The sequence below is a fragment of the Pseudophryne corroboree genome, chromosome 7 (assembly GCF_028390025.1).
Source record: "Pseudophryne corroboree isolate aPseCor3 chromosome 7, aPseCor3.hap2, whole genome shotgun sequence".
In the NCBI taxonomy this organism is placed as follows: domain Eukaryota; kingdom Metazoa; phylum Chordata; class Amphibia; order Anura; family Myobatrachidae; genus Pseudophryne; species Pseudophryne corroboree.
This window is the reverse complement of record NC_086450.1, coordinates 115,497,052-115,523,389: the sequence shown is the minus strand read 5'-3', so window position 1 is coordinate 115,523,389 and position 26,338 is coordinate 115,497,052. Positions and strand designations below refer to the sequence as shown.

General features: G+C 42.2%; 2 protein-coding genes across 6 annotated transcripts in view; one reads left to right on the top strand and one right to left on the bottom strand.

Annotated features, from left to right (window-relative positions):
- The window catches only part of LOC134944743 (bile salt export pump-like), a 177,023-nt gene that overhangs the window by 21,184 nt on the left and 129,501 nt on the right, over positions 1–26,338 (bottom strand). Inside the window, exons 20-26 of the mRNA XM_063933575.1 lie at positions 21,135–21,290; positions 18,369–18,473; positions 18,133–18,294; positions 5,827–6,030; positions 4,493–4,734; positions 3,048–3,204; positions 2,215–2,412 (exon numbers count right to left, since the gene is read on the bottom strand). Coding sequence (XP_063789645.1) covers positions 2,215–2,412; positions 3,048–3,204; positions 4,493–4,734; positions 5,827–6,030; positions 18,133–18,294; positions 18,369–18,473; positions 21,135–21,290 — 1,224 coding nt within the window. The remainder of the gene's footprint in view (positions 1–2,214; positions 2,413–3,047; positions 3,205–4,492; positions 4,735–5,826; positions 6,031–18,132; positions 18,295–18,368; positions 18,474–21,134; positions 21,291–26,338) is intronic.
- The window catches only part of LOC134944745 (uncharacterized protein DDB_G0284459-like), a 164,770-nt gene that overhangs the window by 11,966 nt on the left and 126,466 nt on the right, over positions 1–26,338 (top strand). Inside the window, exon 3 of one of the 5 annotated variants that reach the window (XR_010181932.1) lies at positions 608–2,998. The exons of 3 other annotated variants lie outside the window; for them this stretch is intronic. Coding sequence is in view for 1 of the 2 variants with exons in the window: in XM_063933576.1 (XP_063789646.1) it covers positions 23,660–23,750 (91 nt within the window). In the remaining variant the exon portion in view is untranslated. Of the gene's footprint in view, positions 1–607; positions 2,999–23,611; positions 23,751–26,338 lie in introns of those variants that run through there. One more of the 5 variants, XM_063933576.1, reaches the window with a different exon arrangement.

Genomic DNA, 26,338 nt, shown 5'->3' with positions numbered 1-26,338 from the left:
GCAAGATGTCATCGTCACTACTATCCTCATCCTCACCTACATCAGTGTGTACATCATCTTCACATAATATCAATCATCCCCACTGGAATCCATCATTACAGAAGTTTCTGTACTTTGATGTAATTGCCAGTAAAGGTTTTCCCCATGGAATTTGTAGTTCATTTTGATGAACAACATCTTTTCCACATTTTGAGGAAGTAGCCTCTTATGCAAATCACTGACAAGGTTCTCGGCTGTGCTGAAAACTTTTTCTGAGTACACACTGGAGGATGGGCAGCTTAAGTAATGCAAAGTCAGTTAGAACAAGGGCCTCCCAATTGCCTTTTTTTTTCTTCCAGTAGTCAAAGGGACTCTGTGACATGCCTATTTGTATGGTGTTATTAAAATAACCTTCCACTATTATTTGAATGTTGACCATTTTAGATTGTATAGTGCACCAGAACAGTACAAACAATCGAACAATATATTTATTTTTCACTTTTCAGCTCAACTCACACTGCGGCAATTCAAAGTGATTTTATATGTACGTGAATAATAAATACAAATGAGTACAGTGTGCCAGAACAGTACAAACAATGGAACAATATATTTATTTTTCTCTTTGCAGCTCAACTCGCACTGTGGCAATTCAAAGGGCTTTTATATGTACGTGAATAGTAAACTCATGGGGGTACAGTGCACCATAACAGTACAAACAATAGGACAATATATTTATTTTCGCTTTACAGCTCAACTCACACTGTGGCAGTTCAAAGGGCATTTATTATTATATTATGTACATGAATAATACATGCACAAGGGTACAGTGTGCCAGAACAGTACAAACAATAGAACAATATATTTTTAAATTCACAGCTCAACTCACACTGCAGCAATTCAAAGAGCTTTTATTATATTATGTGCGTGAATAATAAATTAACAGGGGTACAGTGGACCAGAACAGTACAAACAATAGAACAATATATTATATTATTTTTGAATTCGCAGCCCAACTAACACTGCGGCAAATCAAAGGGCTTTTATTATATTATGTAGATGAATTATAAACGCACAGGGATACAGCACACACAGGTTGTGCAAACTTATAATAATAAACATTACTACTTTTTTACATTTTTTTAACTCTTACTTTTTTTTACTGTTTTTGCAACTGACAAGTGACAATACACACTGTAGTGCTGCTTGTGAATGCACAGCACAGTCCATTTAAACAGAAGAGTACAGCGCAGCACACAGCAGCATGCCTTGTATACACTATTTACAGCACAGCCATTTGTTTGTTATGAGTCTGGACACAGCACAGCCAATTTATACAGCAGAATACAGCACAGCACAAAGCAACGTGTCTGAGAACAGAGTGAAATGGTGCAAAGTCCCCACAGAAGCGTCCTTACATAGAATCCAAAACCCATGAGAATCCTATGCCGAGAGGATGACATTTTGCCTTGATTTGGAAACGAAGTCTGGTGGAAAAACCAGGGCTCAGATTGACTCAGTTATCAAAAGTTTAGGTGGGCTTGCATTTAAGTTAATCCGAACCGCTCATCTCTATTTACAATGCCTGCATCCGCATCATCATCTTACAGATGTATTCTTATTCACCTAATGTTTTTGTGCCATATGGCATGAGATGCTCTATGTGATGTAGACACACCGCCACAAATAGCGATTTCTGTCCTTTTTCCTGAATTATGCAAGTTATTTGCATCGTGGTAGCCACATACAATTGTAGTGTTCGTGACACTCTGGGTTAGTACTTTTGTCACAAAGCAATTCATATAAAGTGTAAGATTAAGCATAGCAATACATGGTGCAAAGCATGGTAAAGGTCACTCATATCAGAACTCTGGGCCTGATTCAGAGGATGCAATGTCAATGTTGTGCGCAGTGGAGTGATTTTTTTTGTCACTGTACATGCAGAGATGCACTACGCATGTGCTGCGATGGGCTTGCTACAGCAGTTGCAGAGATAATTTATTTGCCATTTGATTTACATGTAGCCAGCATTTAGGAGCGTTAATGGGGGGAGGGGGTGTTAGCAAAATGAAGGCATGTCTGGACCGTTTTCCGCTACTGCCTGTCTTTGTATACTCAGTGTGACATCAGTCCAGAAAAAAAACATACATAATGAAAAAGCAGCCTGAATGCATATTGAAGTCCATGAATTGTATCATTCTTAAGGCCTAAGATCAGAGTGAAAGGGAGTCTACCTACCACCTTGCCCAAGTCTGGGTCATAAAACCTCTCGAGAAGCTGAACACTGGTACTCTTTCCACATCCACTGCTTCCCACAAATGCAAGTGTTTGTCCTGGTTTTACTGAAACGTTAAGACCATTCAATACTTGGATATCAGGACGGGTAGGGTAGGTGAACTTGCAGTCAATAAATTCAATGCCTCCTTTAAAGTCATTCTAGGGATATGATAAAAGATAATATTACTCATTAGTGAGTTCTTAAAGGAATGCTAAATCTCAACATTGAAACATATGTGATCTACTGTATGAAGGTAAAAACATTATTCAATATTAACCTGACATTCCATGTTAGCTCTTTTAAAACGTAAATGAATACCTAACTACCCTACTATAGGCAGCTGAAGCTTCTCCCCAGTCAATGTGGCAGCATCCTTAGGGTATCTCATAAAAGTAAAAAACTGGGAGTGCAGTTATTTGAGCTACTGTGACATCATTGTCCTTGCCCTGGGCCCTGTGTATGTTTAAACTAAAACACACACACTACAGTATATTTTAACATAATATATCTGTCAACCACTATGTGTCTATTATGCTGCAGAAGTGCCTCCCCCTTTACAAATCAAGCAATGCAGCATGCATGATGACTCAGTTAGCTAAGCATAAATACCACAATTACTAATTCTAACTTATTCAGCTCAGGGATAGTGGCTTTATTTTTATCTTTAAATTATATAATGATTGGCTGCTAATTATTTGTTACAGCACCTTTTCTGAAATCGCCAGTGCTACATTTAATCAATGCTACCCATTGTTTCTGCTATTCATTGCAAAAGTGTAAAAATGTATATTACCCATTTGTCTCCTTCATCTTTATAGACACAAATTTTGGGAACACGATCCACCAGTTTAAAGAAGCGTGCAGCAGATATTTTAGCTTTGGCGTAATCTGGAGTATAAGATGAGGCCCTCCCCAAAGCCTGTCCACTTGTCACAATTGCAGATATCACTCTAAAGTTAATTGCAAGACATAATCAGTACGCATGTCTTATGTATGTACATTGGCTGATATATTACATGTTACCTAGTAGAAACGTTGTCGCAAGAGTGTCAAATATCTATCCTAATGAAGGGATGACCACGGCATCGCTGGGCCCTATACAAAATTTGGAGGAAGGCCTAAAGATAGTGAACCACTCTTCTAATGGCTCTTCCTCTACTCTTCAGAACATGAGCGGCGAAGGGGCAGATGCAGTAAGTATCCATTTGGAACTGAGGAGAGTATACATTTGTAAGCATTCAGTCTTGCAGGGTTATGATGACCTGCAGTGGAACTACAATCTCTGCAGGGGGTGTGCCCACTAAAAGGCTAGAGGTAAATGAAAAGTGGCAATACCAGTCCACCCTCCAGAGTGTCCCAGTCTGCTCCTCTCAGTATGCATGGTGAATAGTGCATTGCCTTATTAAAGCTCTGCATTACATGGTGCTCTATGGGAACGCTCATTATGTACACAGTACCAGAGCTGGAGGGAGAGTGTAGAGAATACGTCTGTGGGCCCCGCGCTTGATGAAGAAGCTCCTTTAGTGTGAAGTGAATACTTTCATGATAAAGCTTCTGATGGGACATAGCTAAACTCTGTCCCCTTGGCCACACCCTCTCGCACAGTATTGGATAGGGGTATAAATCATGGGGATCACCATTGATGGCTGACGGCTGGTGGCCTTCAGAGGAAACAGATGTCTGCTTCATGCCTGCATATGTGAAATGAAAGGAGACAGTGGCCGTGCATGAGCAAACGAAAGCTAATCTGGAAGATAAGAATTAGGATCCCACCTCTGATTGGTAAAATAATTTTTCATTGGGTACGAGAAATAAAGAGTTGACATCCACGACTTTCAATAATAACCCTAGTATACGGGCCTGAGGAAATCCCAGCAGCCCTGCATACTGTAGCACACTATGGTCCAGGGAAACTGAATGTGTTCATGAATCCACCTTTGATGCTCTCATAAAAACAAAGATGAAGTACAAGGCATTGTCAGTGGGGCTTTAGGTAGAGTTCCGCTTCAATGCTGGCGCGTATGAGGCCTGGCAGTAAATTAGTCTTAGCATTCAGTACTATGATTAAGACCACAGTTACTTTACAAAGTGTTATGTATGACTCCTATGACTTTTGGGATCCTGGACAAATGAACTCTGCCCTCCCAATACACTGCAAATACCTCAGAATCCTGTGATAACTAAATATTTATAGGGTTCACTATACAGATGCTTTGTTGCATGTAGTTAATACTGTACCTGAACACAAAGCTGTAGTGTAGTCCTTCTACTTCCACTAAATATCCTCCATATCGGTATGAGACTGAGTTGGCAATAAATATAATGCACTGAGCAAAGCCAAAACACAGCCCGTATACGTTGGCCTTTTTGATAGCTGACCGGTAGGGGGCTTCCAGCTGCTCCTCATACATGTCAACAAACTTCCCTTCTTTTGCAATTCCAGCAATGGTTCTGATATTCCCAAGAGCCTCACTGGAAATCTAGAAATTGTTGTTTGGAAGATTAATTGTGTGACTATTATCATTATCAATTATTAACACTTCATTCATCACTAACCACTCCATCATGTATCGATAACCCCTTATCCTCCATAAATCATTAACCCTTTCATCCACCATCCTTATCTACCTATTCTCTTTTAAACCCCTGTCATCATCATTCTCTGTTAACCCCTCAGATGTAATTATTCCCACTCCCCAATCAATATCCTGGGCCATACAATTAGTAGCCCTTGAGTACTTTATTGCCACTGCCAATCACTTCACCCTGTCACACCTCCAAACATTTGAAAATACCAAATTGGGACAAAATAGGCCTTCCCTCTGCTCCAACCAAACCATGACCTGATCCACTCAAACCCCACCCAGTCCACCAGAAACACCCAATTTTTACCCCAACTCTTCCCCTTTTGCAACCTGTGAATTGGCACTGTCCCGCTAAAATGGAGACAATAGGGAAATATGGAATATGCCATGGGGATCAGTTCCACTCTGAGCAAGTTTAAATATAAATATATGTATATTTCTAAGGGAAGTCAAAAGGAAAGATGACTTCTAGGTGTTGTGCTGAAGTAGTGAATAAGTAGAAAATTGTGGACAAACTTAACAGTAGACCCATACCAAAAATAACTTGTGGGGAGAATACATGTTTTTACACTTCATGGACCTTTCATAACACCTGGCTGAAGAAAGGGGAGGATGGGGGGGGGGGGGGGGGGGGTTGGGCGGGGACATCACAAGGGGGGCACAGCAGTAATGCTCCTGTCCATACATTTGCCAAATGTGAAAACCATGCCACCTTAGAAGTCACAGAAATAGAAAATTCAACCTTTTAGAAAATGTAACTGTGTTTATGCAGTGGTTTCATGAAAAACAATAAGATGATTCCCAAGAAGATTACTAGTCGGAACCAAAATTCATAAAAACGAAATCAAAGATTCCTTAGGAAACAATGATATGTTATTGTGCCTCATGATTTGATATCCATAAGTGGTTGCCTGCTATCTGTGTAGGAGACAGGTGAATTTTAAACTGGCTACTTAATTCATTTCTACAATAGATAAATAGATTCACCCTTCCAGCTGATTCCATTGCATGTTTATCTTGATTAGCGAATCCAGTAAGCATTTTAGCTTGCAGGGCCCCTGACAATGCCAGGAAAGGAAGGAAACACATGATCACCAGGCTCAGCTTCCAGCTGAAGTAAAATGCAATGATAAGAGCCACGCCAATGTTGGTTAGCGAGTTTACAATCATGCCAATCTGTGATCCAGTAGCCTGAAACAGAGATTGATTTATTGTTAGAAAATATACATACAACATAGAAACACATTGGAGAGGTTCTCAGATGGGTGATGTGTCATGTGTGTGACAGCCACACCTCCCAACACACCTCCCTTTGGCTCAATATAAGCACCACACCTCCCAACCCACGTGAAATTGGCTCAATATAATCCCTGTACTCGAAGGGCAAAAATATCTCAAATCAAAACCCATGCACATATTAAATTTTAATAAAATAATAATAATAATAATAATAATAATAATAATAATAATAATAATAATAAAAAGAATCTAACACATGTAAATATATGTGTGTGTGTACACTGTATTTTCCTTTTATGAGGGGGTGATGGTGAGTAGGTTGCATAATAATAATAAATTATATATGTAACACAAAATTCTGTTCTACTTCCTCTATAACAGAATATCCCCTATAAAGTTCACATTACACGGGAATATGGGTACAGCATATTGAGCTAACACTCATACTGATGCTGTAGGTCAGTGGTTCCCAACCTTGGTCCTCAACAGTTCATGTTTTCCAGGTCACCAAGCAGTTGAACAGGTGTATTCATTACTCACTGACACATTTTAAAAGACCCACAGGTGGAGCTAATTATTTCAATTTCAATCCTGTGAGGAGACCTGGAAAATATGAACTGTTGGGTGTACTTGAGGACCGCGGTTGGGAACCACTGCTGAAGGTCATAAAGGGTTAAACTCCCGTAATTGGGTTGGAAATGTAACATATGCATTTATAAATGTTGCAAGATTTCTTTTCATATTAGGCTAGTAATCTAAAGCTACTAATCAAATGTGTAGCTATAAATTGTCCATATGTCTCTCCAATGGCCAATTCCTGGAAATGTGACATTCTTCTGGTTATGAAATAGCTTTTCTGCTTTCTTAAAAGCCACTCTAGTAGTTTCTGTAGAAATCTTGGTATTCATTCACTCTATGCAAATGTCAAATGCATGAAGGCCAATTATTCACACAAATGTCACAAAGATTCTGCTCTACAAGCAGAGGATCTGGAGAGGTTGTTATTATGGATGAGTGCCATTAATCACTAGTAATTTGACATACTTATAGAAAAGGGTTACTGCGCAGTATCGTGGCCTGTAAGCTTATTTTAAAATTATTTTCTACAAACAAGAACGGTGCTCAATTCAATTACAGATGTATTATTTATTATTAACGGTTTCTTATATAGCGCGGCAAATTCCATTGCGCTTTACAATTGGAAATAACAATAACAAACTGGGTGATAACAAACAGTCATAGAGGTAGGAAGGCCCTGCTCGCAAGCTTACAATCTATAGGGAAATAGGCATGTATACACAAGGATAGGTGCTATCTATTGAATAGTTGTTCGCCAGATTGCAAAGGTTCTTGGTGGGCTGTATGATATGGTCATACAGCAATGATGAACCGGGTTCGAGAGGAAGGGAAAGTGAAGAATGAGAAGACATGTGAGGATATGTGTGGACTGTACAGAGTGGATGCAATTTGATAGGAAGGTTTATGAAAGTTATGTGGGCGGTTCTGGAATTTGATATGCTTGCCTAAAGAGGTGAGTTTTCAGGGAACGCTTGAAGGTTTGGAGACTGGAGGACAGTCTTATTAGCATGGTAAGGCATTCCACAGAGTGGGTGCAGCCTGATGAAAGTCCTACAATTGTGAGTGGGAGCAAGTAATGAGTGTGGATGAGAGACGCAGGTCTTGTGAAGAGCGAAGAGGTCGGGTTGGGAGATATTTTGAGATAAGCAAAGTGATGTACGTTGGTGTAGTTTGGTTAATAGCCTTGTGTGTGAGTAAAAGTATTTTATATTGAATGCTGTAGAATACAGGTAACCAATGGAGAGACTGACAGAGTGGATCTGCAGACGATGAACGTCTAGCGAGGAAGATTAGCCTCGTCGCTGCACTCAGAATGGATTGTAGTGGTGAGAGTCTCGTTTTGGGAAGACCAGTTAGGAGACTATTGCAATAATCAATGCGGGAGATAATGAGAGCGTGGATTAGAGTTTTAGCAGTGTCTTGTGTAAGGTATGGTCATATTTTGGATATGTTTAGCCACTTTCATCTTACCTCCGTATGGCGTGTAGTGGAAAAAACCTGTTGCATTATGCAAGCCTGTGCCTGCCCGCAGGGTGGCGTTTTCTGTCACAGGGTGGTTTATGCAGTCACAGTGTAAAGAATTGATTATCCGGGGAGTGCAATACTCGTGTTCGTCCACCAGGTGTCGGTACATGTATGAAGTTTCCAATGTAACGTAAATTATGCTTGCGGTTTAAGAACGACTTTTTTTTTAGATACATTTTTATTTCCATCATATGCCTTACAAATGTGCCATTCTCATGGAATTTGCAATTTCGGCAATGAAGTGTGGCAGAGACGCAATGATACCTTAGCACGCCTTACAAATAAACGGTGGGCTCCAGGAGTGATACTGTCAACACTTTACATATGTTATGGCATAAAAAGGACTGGTTCTTCTATCAACAGCTGAGTGTGCGTCTATTGCTGCATGCAAACAAGCAGTTACAGTACTACTGCTGATACAGTATATGGCTGATGCACTCGCGTTCAGTTACAGTGACTATGTCAGACCAGCGAGTAAGTGCGGCTATATATTCATTTAGGTCCATACTGTATATATTTGTAAACTGACACAAGGTTTGTTATTTTAGCTGTTTGCCAAAACATATTCAAGTTATAGCTATATAATGAATATGGTATTAAAGTGCAGACTATATTTTTTAATTTAAAGGTACTCACTTCCAAATTGGAGGAAGTGTTTAGGAATTGCAGCTGTTTAATATGTAGCCCTCTCTTTTTCAAGACACTAAAAGTAATTGGACAATTGATTCAAAAGCTGTTTCATGGACAGGTCTGGGCTATTCCTTCAAGTTTGGTCTAGCACAGATCTGGAGTTAAATCCAAGTGCAGCATTTGGAAGCTTTTGCTGTGAACCCATAACATGCAGTCAAAGGAACTCTCAATGCAAGTGAAACAGGCCATCCTTAGGCTGCAAAAGCAAAAAAAATGCATAAGAGATAGTAGGAACCTGGGGGCGTGGCTAGTGTCCTGACTGGAAAGACGTGTCCCAGGGGAGCTCCTGCCAGATTAAACCCTTTTACCCCCTTTTGGCTGTCCTGCCCTTGTTTGTCCCCCTCCTGCAGCTTCCTATTGCAGCCCTTGCTGCTTTGTGTAAATTGGGGGTGAGCTGCGGAGCCGGAGCACAGGCTTGTCCTGTGCTTGCAGGTTGCGGCCTTCCCCTCGTGCTGCAGCCGGGGCCTTGATTTGGAACCCTCCCCCCGCCCGAGATCGGACGAAAACCGGCCGTCACGAGCCGCTGCACGGCTTGCCCCACTGCACCTCTACTACGTGGGGGTCCCCACCGAGCAGTGGAAGCGGCGAGAAGAGCCCCTGGAGCTGCGGGTACTGCGCTGAACCGAGCGGCGGAGGTCCGGTGGCGGCGGCCATCTTGGGTGAGGCAGTGAGTGCAGCGCGAGCGCTGCGCTTATACGAGCGGCCCGCCCGACGCACACACACACCAGGGGGGTCTTACTGAAGACAGTGGGGGTGACGGCTGGTCCCTACCCCTGCCAACGAATATTATAAAATAATCCACTGAAGGGACATACTAAATTTTACTGACGGCGGCCATCTTGGAGGAGGCAAAGCAGCTTCCCTATACTGTGCTGTCCCTTTTGTGCTTGTAAAGGAAACAGCTCTCTATTTCAGCAGGGAATAACTCTAGCACATCTGCTCTGCGCAAATAACTACCTGCAAGCACAGCACTATACTGTACATTCTTATTTCACTCCTCTTTTTACTGTATATACAGTGCACCCTGCAGAACCTGACTCTCAGAGCCCCCTGCTGGTGTTTGTTATACTACAATTCACCTACTCCGGGACGCTCTCCTGTGGATCCCTGTCACTGTTTTAACAGATTATTGGGGCCCTGACCCCTTGAATGATGTAAACACACAAGTGCCTGACTTCCCCCCACCCAAATCATCTGATGAGCCCGCAACATTTTGGTGGATCTTTCTTGTAATCACTTCCTAAACGGGCACTTCTATCTCATCAGATACTATGAGCAGAGCGAACACCCGAGCAAAAAAAACGGGAACTTCACAAGATATTGCACAACACTTCTCACGCCGGGAAAAGCCAGCTGAAATTCCATCCCCGTCCTCTCGGCTGTCCACCCCTACCATGGATCCGACGGAGTCACCCTCAACCAAAGCGGATATTCAATCCCTCCAGAATATGATTTTGGACCTTAAGAGTTCTTTTACCTCCGCTCTCCAGTCAGCGATTGGTGAATTGAAATCCGACCTGGCGGCTCTGGATTCCCGCACCAGCTCACTGGAATCACAAATGGAAAAACAACAGGATTTCCGCAAACAAGTGGGTGAGGACATGAGCTACCTATCCGGCGAATTGGAATTCCTTAAGGATAAGGTTGAGGATATCGAAAATCGCGAGAGGCGGAATAATTTACGCATTCGCAATGTACCTGAATCTGTGTCGGCCTCCGAATTGGAACCTTACCTCAAACGTCTGTTTCTTTACTTGGTCCCGTCGCTCTCGGAATCTGCTATCTTGATAGAGAGAGCTCATCGTGCCCTGAGGCCTAAACCAAAGGACTCTGATCCTCCCCGCGATGTTATCCTCCGGTTTTTGTCTTTCAAGATTAAGAACAGTATTACAATGGCATGCAGAAATTCGACTTCCATTCTGTTCGAAGATTCCCGGATTCAGATCTACCAAGACTTGTCACCAGTGACCATTGCTAAACGGCGTGACCTGCGCTCTGTTACCTCTACACTGCGCAATAATGGTTACAAATACCGCTGGGGTTTTCCTTTTCGCCTCATTGTGGAAATTAATGGCAAAGTTCATATCATTCGCTCTCCTGAGGACGGGGACAAGCTGCTTCGAAAACTTCACCTGTCCCCCGATGCTACATCTCAGATGTGAAGCTCCCCATGTTTAAAATTTAACTTTTACCAACGTTTAGTTTAAATAATTTTGTTCTCACTCTTGCTCAGATGTTCTGTTGACTTTATAATAGATACTGTTTCATATACGAATGCCCATTTACCTTATCTTCGAACCGTTTTTTATTTTACTTTTGTTTTAATTATTTTTTTTCCTCAGATATATGTACTCTTTGTATCGCTATGTTTTTATCTCGCTGTTCTGGTCGGTGGCTCGGAGGCACTGCCCTATGGATGGGACATGGGAATAGATCCCTACTCCGACACCGTGGGGCCTGCCTCTGGCTATCGATCTGCTCTGCGACTTTGCCATTTGATCTATTAATGTTACTTTTTTGATACTGTTTGCTATCTGATCGAAGGTCCGCCCTCTTTATTACAGATTAGTTTTGGGTGGGGGGTGTCAGCGCCTTGGCTTGACACTTCCTCCCCCAGTATCTAGGGATTAGAGATATTACCAATAATATTGGGTCCACACCCTCATCTGTTCCATTGTATTTGTGTCCCACCAGTGAGCTCTTCCCTTTTCTTTTTTTTAGAGCTCTATCTTAGCAGTCCGGTATCCTGCCTTTTGGATACTACGTCTGCTTTTCTCATTTTGTTTATTATCACTCTCCTCCCTTTCTAGATTCTTGCTTCAGTTTGAGTGTAAGTTGACGTATCTGCATTCACAGTTTGATATATCCATTTATTTTATAATGTTGTTTGTGTGTTGAATTGTAAATTATTATTTTTACTCTTCTCTCTCTCTCCCTCCCCTCACTCTCATTCACTTTAGCAGAGTCCGGGGCCCTATCGGTTTCCAGTAGCTTCTTCGTTCTTCAATTATGCCGCTAACGTGCCTGTCCATCAATGTTAAGGGGCTGAACACCCCCCAGAAACGCTCTCATCTCCACAGGTCTCTTAAAACTTTAAAAGGCGACGTGATTTTTTTACAGGAGACACACTTAAAATCGGCCTCCCATCCCTCCCTGACATCTAAACAATTTCCCATGGCATGGTACTCCAATAATGCTGCAAAAAGAAATGGGGTAGCGATCTTAGTTAGAGGATCCGTTCCTTTCCAGTTCCTAGACTGTATATGCGACACTGAAGGTCGTTATGTAATGGTGAGAGGAAAAATTGGACACGAGGAGGTTACTTTGGCTAATCTGTACTCTCCAAACACGGCCCAATCTAAATTCTTCCGCAAGTTTTTCCACGACCTTTATTCATATAGACGAGGTAAGACACTTGTCGGTGGAGACTTCAATATGGCTCTCACGTACATGGATAGATCCGGTCCCTTACGTAGTGGCCGAACCCCAAACTCTTCAGTACTACACAGGGGTATGGCCGAGGCTGGTTTGTTCGATGTATGGCGTTTTCTTAATCCGACCACCAGGGACTACACTTTTTATTCCAATCCGCATGATGTGTACTCCCGCATTGATATGTTCTTGAGCTGTGCACCTCTCTCCCGGACGGCACGCGCTTCCTCGATAGTCCCACTTACTTGGACTGACCACGCGGCTTTAGCTGCGACATTTGACATATTTGATAACCCTGACGGTAGACCGACATGGAGACTTAACGAAACCCTATTGAAGATCCCTAAGTTTCAGGACTTAATTAAAACTAAGCTTCAGGAATATTTTGACATTAATGTAGAAGACGACTGCAGTATAGCTACGATATGGGAAGCCCATAAGGCGGTGGTTCGAGGATCCATTATTCAATTTGCGTCCCGCCGTAAGAGAAGCCAGGAAACTCAAATTGCTCTGTTAACAGACACCATTGCAACGCTAGATCGGGAACACAAACGCACACACTCTAAGAAAACACTAGCCGAACTTTCTAAGGCTCGTGATATTCTACAATCTCTTTTGGCGGAAAATATTGAGCGCTCACTTCGATGGGCTAATCAATCGTTTTACGACAAAAGCAACAAGGCTCATACTTTGTTGGCTAATCGCTTACGTGCCAAGAAGGCTAACCAATGCATCCATATTATTAAAGAACCCTCAGGCAACGTTACCTATGACCCCAAGAAAATTAATGGTATCTTTTCTGATTATTATAGAGCACTCTATAACCTTGACCCCCCGTCCGACCCCTTGACACATGCCGACCAGGCTCAACATTATCTAGATTCGTGCGCTCTTCCTCGTTTAGACGAGGCAACTAACTCTGCTCTCAATGCTAATATTTCTGCTGAAGAAATTGAAGCTGCACTAAAAACCCAGAAACCTTCTAAGGCCCCAGGCCCGGATGGCTACCCGATGATATACTACAAAACTTTCGCCCCTCAGCTCATTCCTCATATGGTCATTTTGTTTAACAAAATAATGCAGGGCACTCCTTTTCACACTGACTCCACGAACTCCCGCATTATAGTAATCCTGAAACCTGGAAAGGATCCCTCGTATTGCTCAAATTATAGACCCATCTCTTTGATAAATACTGATCTCAAGCTTTTTGCCAAAGTACTGGCGTCTCGCCTAAATGCTGTGTTGCCGTCATTAATTGACCCTGATCAAGTGGGATTTATTCCCGGCCGCCAGGCCTCGGACAACACCAGACGTATTGTTAACTTAATTCATCATATAAACTCGACGAAAACACCAGCGATTGCCTTGGCGTTTGATGCCGAAAAGGCGTTTGATCGCATCTCTTGGCCTTTTTTGTTTTCTACATTATCTACGTTTGGCCTCCATGGTCATTTCATCACTGCAATAGCGGCCCTCTATTCTAACCCCTCATCTACGGTCCTGACTAATGGATTAAGCTCACCTCGGTTTAGTTTAAAGAATGGCACTCGACAGGGCTGCCCTCTCTCACCCCTACTTTTTGCTTTATGTATTGAACCTCTCGCAGCCCGTATTAGGCTCAACGCTGATATTAGGGGTGTTACTGTGGGACAGAGCTCGTATAAAATATCTCTGTTTGCGGATGACGTCCTCTTGACTCTTTCTAACCCTCTGATCTCTCTTCCTAATTTACAGAAAGAACTACTTTTGTATGGTTCCCTCTCTGGTTATAAAATAAATCATACCAAATCTGAGGCCCTCGCGTTTAATGTTTCATCCCATACTAATTTGATTTTAACCTCCTCTTTCCCCTTTCTCTGGAGACCCTCTGCTATCAAATACCTTGGCATATTTATCACTAAATCCTACTCTAGCCTCTATCAGGCTAATTATGTTCCTATAATTAAAACTCTCACTCAAGACCTAGATAAATGGGATCGGTTATACATTTCATGGATTGGACGGATTAACGCCCTAAAAATGAATTTCCTTCCCCGTATTCTTTATCTGTTCCAGACCATTCCGATAATGGTGCCCCGAAAGACTTTGGCTTCCCTGCAGACCCTGTGCAACAAATTTATTTGGGCTCATCGTAAATCTCGATTAAGACGAACCTTGTTGACCAAGAGTACAACTTCTGGCGGCTTGGGATATCCTAATCTTCAGGCTTATTTTAACGCCTGTCACCTTAACCACGTAGTGTCCTGGCATTCCCCCCGAGGGATTAGAAAATGGGTCGATATTGAGAACTCAATATATCAGGGTATTCCCCTCGACTCTCTTTTGTGGCTCCCCAGGTCCTGCAGACCAGCCTCGGCCTATTCAGTCCCCACAATTAAATTCACTCTTGGATTGTGGGACAAACTCCGCACCACTTATAATCTTTCTTCATACCCCTCACCTCTGTCACCTATCTGGGGTCACCCTGCCTTCCCCCCAGGCAGCGAACGAAATATAGCAGCCCCATGGCAATCTCAGGGTGTCACGAGATTTATCCATGTTAAAGGCCACGCAGCACCGACCTCTTTTGGAGATTTTCAAGAGCGCCTCGGTATTCCATCCTCGTGTCATTACCATTACATTCAAATTAATAGCTTTCATAAATCTCAGCTTAAAACTACCCCTTTGAGATCACCCACCTCCTTTGAACATATGTGTATACTTCCGATTGGCAAAAAGGGGAATATCTCAACAATATACAACTCTATTTTGACTCCAGATCCTCCTGCCCGTTAACCCCATGAACTAGCCTGGGAATCAGATCTCTCCCATCCGTTGGAAGATGATCAATGGGAAGAAATTAGATTGCGCACTGCTAAAGCTTCTATTAGTGTGGCAATTAGGGAGACATGTTACAAAGTTTATACCAGATGGTATTTAGTCCCCTCCAGACTTCATTCCATTTTCCCCGCAACCTCGAATTTATGCTGGAGACTTTGTGGAGAGGAGGGCACCTTTTTCCATGTATGGTGGACCTGCCCCTCTATTCGCCCCCCTCTGGAACACAGTTGGAGCGCTCATCGCCCAAACTTGCGGACATAACGTGGATCTCTCTCCTGAAATCGCTTTACTTCATGCCCCCATATCGTCACTACCCAAAATCCAAGATAATCTTGCTATGCAAATCTGCATGGCGGCCAAATCTCTGATTGCTAAATGTTGGAAGGACCATAAACCACCCTCCAAGGCATTACTGATGGCTAGGATTAATTATATAGCCAATATGGAATATATTACCAGTCTGAGGAATAACACTGTGGCCCAATTCCACAACATTTGGTCCCCATGGTACCTCGCGCGTTCTTTATTAATACCCGGACTCTGCTAATACCTCTAACACCTCTGCCATTCCCTCTTCTATTGTCTTTGCATTTACTCTTGTACTTTTTCTTACTCTTTCCTGTTTTTTATTTCTTCTTCTTTCTCTTTTTTGTTTTTTACTTTTAATACGTTTTTTCTCTGTTTTGGTATAGGTCCTATACTATAAATGAAAAATAAAATGAGACTGATCATGTACATGCTTGAATTTACACAGGGTACATACTGCTATTACTTGATAGCCTGTATTGTCATGGAACTGTATATTCCACTCTAATGCAGCCTGTAAAATCTTTTATATGCATGTTCAATATCTTGACCTGTACAACTTCGATATTGTTTTGGTTATTGATCAATCTCAATAAAAACCCTAACTTTAAAAAAAAAAAAAGAGATAGTAGGAACCTTAGAAATGACGAAATCAACAGTTTGGTACATTCAGAGAAAAAAATGAATACTCCGGTGTCCTCTGAAGACAACAGTGGTGGATGATTGCAGGATCCTTTCCATAATAAAGAAAACCCTCCACAACATCCAGCCAAGAACACTCTCCAGGAGGCAGGCATATCATTATCTAAGTCTACTATATAGAAAAGACTTCATGAGAGAAAATACAGAGGGATCGCCACAAGGTGCAAACCATTCATAAGCCTCATGAATAGGCTTTGCAAAAAAAAAAAAAAAACACATAAAAAAGCAAGGCCAATTCTGGAACAGCATTCTCTAGACAGATGAAACTAAGATCAACCTGTACCAGGATGATGGGAAGAAGAAAGTATGAGGAAGGCTTGAAATGGCTCATGATCCAAAGCATGCCACATCATTTGTAAAACACTGTAGAGGTAGTGTGATGGCATGTTCCTGCATGGCTTCCAGTGTCACAGGGTCACTAGTGTTTATTGATGATGTGACAGAAGACAGAAGCAGACAGATGAATTCTGAAGTGTATAGGGATATACTGTATGCTCAGATTCAGCTATATTCCGCAAAGCTGATTGGACGGTTCTCCGTCCACATTACAGATGGAAAATGACCTAAAACATACTGCGAAAGCAACCCAGGAGTTTATTAAGGCAAAGGAGTGGAATGTTCAGCATTAGCCAAGTCAATCACCTGATCTCAACCTGACCGAGCATGCATTTAACTTGCTGAAGACAAAATTAAAGGCAGAAAGACCCAGAAACAACTGAAGACTTCTGCAGTAAAGGTCTGACAAAGCATAACTAAGGAGGAAACCCATCTTTTGGTGATGTCCATAGTGTCCAGACTTTGCCATTATCATTTCCAGCAAAGTATTCTTGACAAAGAATTAAAAATTAACATTTTATTTTTGATTATGTTAATTTGTTCAATTACATTTAAGCCCCCGAAAATAGGCATCTGTGTATAAACATGGTTACAATTCCTACAGTTTACTTAAAATAAATTTGTTTAAACCCTTAAATTACTGCTGAAAATCTGCACTTCAGTTGCATCTCCAGTGTTTAATTTCAAATCCATTGTGGTGGCTTACAAATTCAAAATGATAAAAATTGTGTCAGTGTCCAAATATATATGGACCTAACTGTATGTCACCCTTATTGTACCACTGGACTTGTGGATTTGTGTTCGTAGCATCATAGAATGCACACAAAAATCCATGAGACCATGGCAAGATTGGGACGCAAGTGGGGCATTTCCGCTGCTGTTTCTAAGTTTTTGCAACAGCAACTTGTCTCCTTTGCACTCAAATGAATTGACCCATAGACTGTTCAGAGTGCAATTTGTCCAAATGTATTATTAATAGCAAGAAAACAAATTACATTTTATATCTGGATTCTATTTGTGTTTTGTTATAAATGTAGTGGGCCAGTTACCACCATCATTTTCTATGTGTGATAATCTGCCAACCACGTTCATGCGGCACCATAGCCAGAGCACATGGCAAAGATCCAGACGTTCAGTGATCATATACAGTGTGGTTTGTTTTTCCACTGGTTAAGTTTCTCATAGTTTATAAAATGGCTCAAATTTCTGCTCTCTGTAAGTTTCTCTCCCACTTAGAGGGATAATTATCAAACCTTCTAAAGAAGAGGAGGTGTTGCCCATATCAACAAATCAAATTATAGCTATCATTTTATAGAATGTGCTAGACAAATGATAGCTACAATATGATTGGTTGCAATGGACAACACCTCCACTTGTCCTCTTTACAAGATTTGATAAATATCCCATTTAATGTTCACAGTAATTTATCTCACAAGGGAGTCTGTTCATGAAGCAGTGAAAAGAGTGGAGAAGTGAGCCTGTGGAGAAGTTGCCCATTGCAACCAATCAGCTGCTCCGTACAGTTGTATAGTATGCAAATTCTAAATGTTACTTCAATGCAGATTGGTTGCCATGGATAACTTCTCCAATGGCTCACTTCTCCACACTTTTCATTGCTTCATTAATAGACCCTTCTATACTTTAGTTATATGCTAGCCTTCTTACCCCTTGCACTTGTGATGCATCAGTTGCAAGACGTGTTGTTAGAGCTCCAGGGCTATTTTTTGGGTCATCGAACCATCCGACCTCCTGACCCATCATGGATTGAAATCCGATCTTACGCAACCTCCTGGTGAGCAGCTCTCCAGACTTTGCAAATGTATATCCCTGGAGAGAATCAGAACAACAGCTCAGAGAATGATCTATAACTGCTCTGCGTCCATAATTTGAATGATAACTACCTGTAAGAATTGTGTCAGGAAAGATATGGCTCCAATAACAACGAAAAGTACACAGATGCCATTGATTTGATCTCTCTGCTCTTGCTCATCGGGTAGGGAGAAGGTCTGTAGGACAAGGAACAAATATTAGCTGGAGGTACATACTGAGCTAATGATTGGTAGCGATGGGGAAATAGGAAGTGAAAATCATAGTCATTCAAGAACATAGAAATATGATGATAAATAAAAGCAAACATTGTAAGCAATTTTTTTGTTCATTTTATGCCCCATAATAGTGCCCTAGTTTATTTTCTTAGCCATAGTAGTGCCTTAGTTAATGTTGTGCCTCATAGTAGTGAGCTAGTTAATTTTAGCAACCATATGTAGTAGTGCCCTAGTGCACGTTATGTCACATTGTAGGGCTTCCAATACACATTTTGCCGCACAGTTCCCACAATGCGCATTTAACACACACAGTGTCCCCAGTTCACATTAATGCCCCACTTTGCTGTCTCCACTTTATTATGCCCCAATTTATATTATGTAACATTATAGTGTCCTACAGTTCAGAGTATGCCACATTACAGTGCTTAGTGCAAATTATGCCACTTTACAGTACCCCCTTACTATTATAACATCCACTACACAGACCTTTCACTGAAAAATGGAACGGCAGCCCATTCAGGTTGGTCAATGTGTCAGTACCAATGGTTTAGCAGGCAAATCCAGGAAATTGCTATGCAACTATATAACCTAGGTCAGGGGCTCACTGAGGCTCTGGGCCCCACAGCAATTGGCACCACCTGCACCCACTATAACTATGCCCATGAAAAACACTTTTATGAACAGCTGAGACTACTTTTTATGTTTTTGCTAATATTGCTTATTGCTTTCAATAACATTTACACTTGATATTTGCTGTGTACTAAATCTGCACTAAAACCATAGAAACCAATTAGCAATTAGTTATCTTGTGTACAGCAATATTGTCAATACAAGAAAAATGCTTGATCGGTTGCTATGGTTTAGCCAATGTATAAACTTTAAGGGTCATACACCCGCCCCCCCAACAACCATTGGGTGGGTAAGTTTGACAGGTACAAAAGGTCGACATGACAATGGTCGTCACAGAAATGGTCAACACAAGGTGTTTTTTTTTTGGTTTTTTTTGAGTGTCATTTTATATGTTTCATCATATGTGACCACAGTCAGTGGAAACATGTACCCCCGCAGGCTCGCTTAGCTCGCCACTCTTTGAGCAAGGTGCCTCTCTCCGTTACCGCTGTGCTCGCCGCAGGTTTCTATTCCCAATCGTAGTCCATGTGGTTAGTAAATCAAGCAAAAGTTGGGAAAACATGTAAAAAAAACAACCAAAAAAACTTGTGTCGCCAATTTGTGTTTTGACAAATTGTCATGTTGACCTTTTGAACCTTTTGACCTTAATGCATATCGACATTTCATCTGTCGATCTTTTGTACCTGTTAACCTAATGCATGTCGACTATGTGGTGTCGACCTAGATACTGTCGACCTATCATCCGGATGCCAGTTATAGTTAGGGGTTCCAGATATTGGTTATTGTTGGAAAACTGAAATACCTATAAAAAACCTAAAGACATTTCTGGCATATAACTGAAACTACATATAAGTCTCAGAGAATCCTCAAAAAAAAAACCTGGCCAGGCATGTCAGCCTGCTGCTTCTCTCGCCAGTGCAGCTGTATATAAGGCACAGGGAGGATTATAGTGTAATGTCCGAGTTATAAGTAAATATAGTACAGCTTTCTTCTGACACTTTGTGTAAAGAATGAAAGAAATACGTAAGTGCGCAGTCAACAGCAGCTGGTAGGAGGATGGTCAAGTCCTCCAATAATAAAGAAAAGAAAAACAGTATACCAGCGCTGGCTGAGAATAATAAGACGGTTTGCTTAAATAAAAATATATAACAGATTTATTGTTACATTTAAAAACACAGGAATCGATTACTATTACCCATAAATATGGCACTTGCAGATAATATTATCTCACCGGATAAAAGATGGTTTTTCAACTCCCCTTAATTGTTCTGTATAAATCCTTATAGCTAGGACAGTGTCCAGATAGCATACACCGGAACACAAAGGTAGTTACCGAATCCACAGTATGATATGATGGCATCAGCTTTAGGAAGAGTCCATTGCTAGCTGTAGAGATGGATCGGATCTTTGTTAGCAAAGTGTCCTCAGTGATTGGAAGTGTCCATTTGGAGCCAAGGTTTAGACAGTCCCAGAAATGGGTATGAGAGTGATATCCAGGTAGATAAATAAGCTCAACGCGTTTCACTGGTAGCAGTGTAATCCAGCTTCCAATCACTGAGGACACTTTGTAAACAAAGATCCGATCCATCTCTACAGCTAGCAATGGACTCTTCCTAAAGCTGATGCCATCATATCATACTGTGGATTTGGTAACTACCTTTGTGTTCCGATGTATGCTTTCTGGAGACTGTCCTAGCTATAAGGATTTATACAGAACAATTAAGGGGAGTTGAAAAACCATCTTTTATCCAGAGAGATAATATTATCTGCAAGTGCCATATTTATGGGTAATAGGAATCGATTCCTGTGTTTTTAAATGTAACAATAAATCTGTTATATATTTTTATTTAAGCAAACCGTCTTATTATTCTCAGCCAGCGCTGGTATACTGTTTTCTTCTTCTGACACGTTGCCTACATTAAGTTAGTAAGCCAGTAGGAAAGTATTATTGGCGACAGAGTGGTTCTAGCATACACAAATGAAAGTTCTTACCCCAAGAATCTGACTGAAAAGCAGAGCATACAAAGGGTTGACAGCGCCATTTACAGCAGCCCCCAGTGAACCAAGTAACATATATGGCCATTCTGGAGCATTATACTTCAAAATTCTGGCAACTGGAGCGGGCTCCACATTTTCATCATCAAAATCCTGGAAAATAACAATAATACTGTAAAGATAATAGAAGTGGGCTGCCACCTTAAAGCAAGGATCTCCAAAGTCATATTTATTGCAGTATTACACCTCAAAAACCACACATCTTTATTACGTAGCTGAAATGTTGGTGTAGGCAGTGGCGCCGAGAGAGGGGGTGGGGGGAGGTACAAATTACCTGGGCCCATGTCTGATGGTGGGGCCCAGTGCGGGCCCAGGTCTCCCCCACCGTACCTAAAAGCAGCAGCTGCAGCTTTTCTTCTCAGCCCAGCACAGGCTGCTATGTGCTGGGCTGCTGTGTGGCCAGGGAAGTGCTTAAAGTAAAAATGTAAAAAAATCTGTATTTTTTTCTAAGGTTGCATGGTCATGCCTCCTATTATTAGGCCATACCCCCTGAAAAGTACTGTACCTGGGCCCAGCCAGGCTCTCTACTGCCCTGGCTTAAAGGCATGCCATGCTCCTGTGAGTGGGTGTATCATGAGCTAGACATGCCCCCCAGTATACTGTGGTCACACCCCCTCCAGGGGGGGAGGCCAGAAAGTTGTTGTACCAGGCCCAGGTTTTCTCTTGGAAGCCCTGGGTGTAGGATGGAGGGTTGTAGGGTTTGGGAGAACTGTGTCATTCTTTATTTTTTTGCTGGGCTACAGGTACTACTGCAGGGCGTTATTCAAATTTGTTGAAGTCCCAGGACAACTTATTTGTGGGGGCCCCGACCAACAAAATTCTCAAAAAGATAGCTTGGTGATTTTATTTAAAAGTATAATGTGTCAATTCTCCCAGCACCACAAAGGTGTTTCGCACACTGTAGTGCCCCCAGTTCACATCATACTACACGAAAACAACAGCTCACATATGACACAGTGGACTCCTGGGAAACTGCCCTGCTTGTCCTGTAGTTAATCCGACACTGGTAAAACTGTGCAGAAAGGGGGGTTGGGTTGAAGAGTGTTAGTTGTATAGGAGAAGATTTATGTACAGTAGGTACTGGCTGGGAGGATGAAGATAGAGAAAGTGTGCAAACAAATTGTAGTCTGCAACAAGGCTTAGTCTAGGGAAAACAAGGAGTGCAAAAGTCTTTAGAACAGTGGCGTCATGACGGGGGTGCGTCACCCGCCAAGAGGTGACACCAAAATGCCGGCTCCTCCTCAGTGACAGGAGCCGGGTGCTGTACTGTAACATTAATGGAGCGCTTGGGCCAAGTCTTGTCTCCTGTCACAGTGTAGGAACCAGCATTGCAGACAGACAGTCTCCGGGATCAGCCTGATATCTCCAGAACCCCTAGGGTGATGAAAATGGGGACAGGACGTGATGCCACGCCCCTTCCCATGAGGTAACGCCCCCTTCCTGAGAGACCATCCCCCTTTTTGTTATAGCGCGCATGGGGTATTACCACCTCACCGGGTGTCACAAAGCATAGTGACGCTCCAGGTTTAGAAAAGGCAATAATAAGGTGTGTAAAATTAAAGGTGTCACTAAAAATCTGAAATACTGTAGAAATGCTATTGCTAGGAGGACTCTCCCACATGAAATAGGTGAAATAGAAGTCATTATATTAGGAGAGAATTATGTTATAGTGGGAATAACAGAGATTTGTCCAGGCCGTGGATTAGGAATGGACATAGCATGGTTGGGAAGTGTAGGTTAGCTAGGAGAGGGGAATGGCCTTATAATTATGTATAAACCTGTTTAAAACCTGCCCAGTGGGAAAATATCTGTAAAGGTTACAACAATTCAAGTCTTCCTGAGTAGATGTATAAGCCCTAGTAAAATAGTGACTGGGGTTTGCTATAAGCCCCCCAGCATAAGCAATCATCCTGATATTCAAACATTGTTACAAAATTGAAAAAGTAGAAAAGAATAATGCAGCCTCCACGTGACTAAGGTTTTACCAACCAGGTATAAAATTAGATATAATATTAGACAATAAAACAAAGGCTGACCTATTTTAAAAGATGTTTGCAAGTGGCAGAAAATAATCTAGAGAGTGCGCTGTGCTGGACTTTGTAGCATCTAATAGAACACATATTACATCTAATGTGCATTTGAATAAGAATTAAGGGGGGAAAAATAACATTTGACTTTAGTTTCAATAAAACATTTAGTAAAAATGCAGCAAAAACGATAAATTTCAGATAGAAAAACTTTAATCAGCCCAGAAAATTATAGAAGCTTGTATACTGGGAAAGTGAACTCTCAAATAAAAGCACAAATACCAAAATACATTGTGTTTTAAAAAATTAAATTCATGCTGTGCGTACCAGGGGCCTAATTCATGTTTAGAAGCTAATGCAATTGAATTTGCAATTTTCTAGGGTATGGAGCTGCTAATGTTAGCAAGTGAAGCTGCCGCCCAGAAATGAAACGTGATGCCCACTGGAGCCATCGCAAACTCATTTGCAATTGTATACACATTCACAGAGGACTGGGTACAGGATCCCGACAGTCTGGATGCCGACGGTGAGAATACTGACAGTGGCATCTCTACGATCAGAATCCTGCCGCTTCTTTGGAAGTAACCTAACCCTACCCCTTACTCTCTCCCTAATCCTAACTGTCCCCTCCCGCAGCCTAACCCTGATCCTCCCTTTCTGCAGCCTAACCTTAACCCTCCCCTCCCGCAGCCTAACCCTGATCCTCCCTTTCTGCAGCCTAACCTTAACCCTCCCCTCCCGCAGCCTAACCCTGATCCTCCCCTTACAGCTATTGCATACACATTCACAGTGGGTTGGGTACGGGATCCCGACAGTCTGGATGCTGATGGTGAGAATACCGACAACGGCATCCCTACGATCAGAATCCTGCCGCTTCTTCGGAAGTAACCTAACCCTACCCCTTACTCTCTCCCTAACCCTAACCTCCCCTCCCGTAGCCTAACCCTGATCCTCCCCTCAGAGCCTAACCCTAACCTCCCCCTGACAGTTATGTTTGCCATTCTGTCTGCCAGCACACAGGTAGATACACACCCGAAAATGGCCTAGACACACCTGCGTTTTTCCAACCACTCCCCATTAACACCTCCATACAGTCACTTGCCGTCAAATCACTGATCACAGCAAATGCAACCACTCCCCATTAACACTTCCATACAGTCACTTGCAAATGCAACCACTCCCCATTAACACCTCCATACAGTCACTTGCGGTCGAATCACTTCTCCATCTTGATACCTGAACAACGTGATCACAGCAAATGCAGTCTGCTGATAATCGCTCTGTTGTGTGAACATCGCTCAATGGGGGTCATTCCGAGTTGATCGCTAGCTGCATTTGTTTGCAGCGCAGCGATCAGGCTAAAAAAACGGCAGTTCTGCACATGTGTATGCGGCGCAGAACTGCCGATGTAGTTTTGCACAGGGTCTAGCGATGCATTTCAGTCGCACTGCTTTCCGCAGAGTGATTGACATGAAGTGGGCGTTTCTGGGTGGCAACTGACCGTTTTCAGGGAGTGTGTGGAAAAACGCATGCGTGCCAGGAAAATCGCAGACGTGGCTGGGCGAACGCTGGGTGGGTTTGTGACGTCAAATCCGGAACTGAATAGTCTGAAGTGATTGCAAGCGTTGAGTAGGGTTTGAGCTACTCTGAAACTACACAAAAATGTTTTGTAGCCGCTTTGCGATACAACCGTTCGCACTTCTGCTAAGCTAAAATACACTCCCAGTGGGCGGCGGCATAGCGTTTGCACGGCTGCTAAAAACTGCTAGCGAGCGAACTCGGAATGACCCCCATTGTGTACAAACATGAATTAGGCCCCACATCACATAACAATCCCCAGACAATAAAAGACACCTATTGGGTTAAATAAGAAACTATTCTAGGTAGTAAAGGAAAATAAAACATTTAAATTTAAGTTAAACTAGAGGTAATGAAAAATCATCATCAAAATACAGTACAAAGAAAGTAGCAAAATATGTAAAAAAAGAAAACCATGGTAACTAGTAGGCCCTACACACTGGCTGACATCAGTCAAAGATATGAACGATTTCGTTCATAAATGAACGAGATAACGTTCATATCTTTGAGTGTGGAGGCTCCAGCGATGAACAATGCGCGGCCCCGAGCTCGTTCATCGCTGGTCCACCGTCGGCTGTGCATGCAGGCCAATATGGACGATCTCGTCCATATTTGCCTGCACTTCAATGCAGCCGGGTGACGGGGGGAGTGAAGAAACTTCACTCCCCCGTCACTGCCCCTCCCCTGCCGGGTCGCCGGCGGCCGTATCCGCCGTCGGGCAGCTCGGCGGCGGATCGGCCAATGTGTAGGGCCATTAAGACTGAAACTGAGGAATTGATTGTAAAAGAAAGTAATTTACATTTAGGTAGAAACAGCTAAAACAAAACATAAGATTGTGAACCTAAATGATAACTAAGGAATATGATTTTAGAAGATGATGAGAAAAAAGATAATTGATAATTTATCCACAGAAAGGAAAACAATGTCAGTAAATGGTTATGTAGCAATAGCCTATGCAACATTATCAAATTAAGCTTGTCATACACAGTAGCAAGTGCAGTTCTACCTATCCTAAATTAAGACACAAATGGGCAGATTTACTAAACATCAGATTTTCAAAGCCACCGATGATTGACAATGTGACTATTAGTTAAGGCTAAATCAGGTTTGTCTAGCATTAATAAACAATTGTAAATAGAAAAAAATGGCAATCCATTGCTTATTTATTGTATGCAGGAGCACTGTGTCTTCCAATTAACTGCAAAACATTTGTAGTCTTGCACAACACTAGACTCCTATGTTTATTATTATACATCATTGCCGCCTTCACATTTAGGGGGTTATTCAGTTCAAATTGCAGATTCTGTTAAAAAGCAGAATCTGCAATCCGTTCTTTCGCATGCTGGGGGCCGCCCATCACAGGGCAAATCCGCCCAGCATGCAGAATGGCCTGCCTAGCGGTGCGACTGCAATTTAAATGTGGTCGCATCAACTGTGGACAACCCCCTGCAGCCGCAGCTAGGCTGTGTATGCAGGAGGTCTGCCGTCATTTTTTAGATGGGAGCAGCTGCCCCGAAGATGCCGCTGACCTGCCCC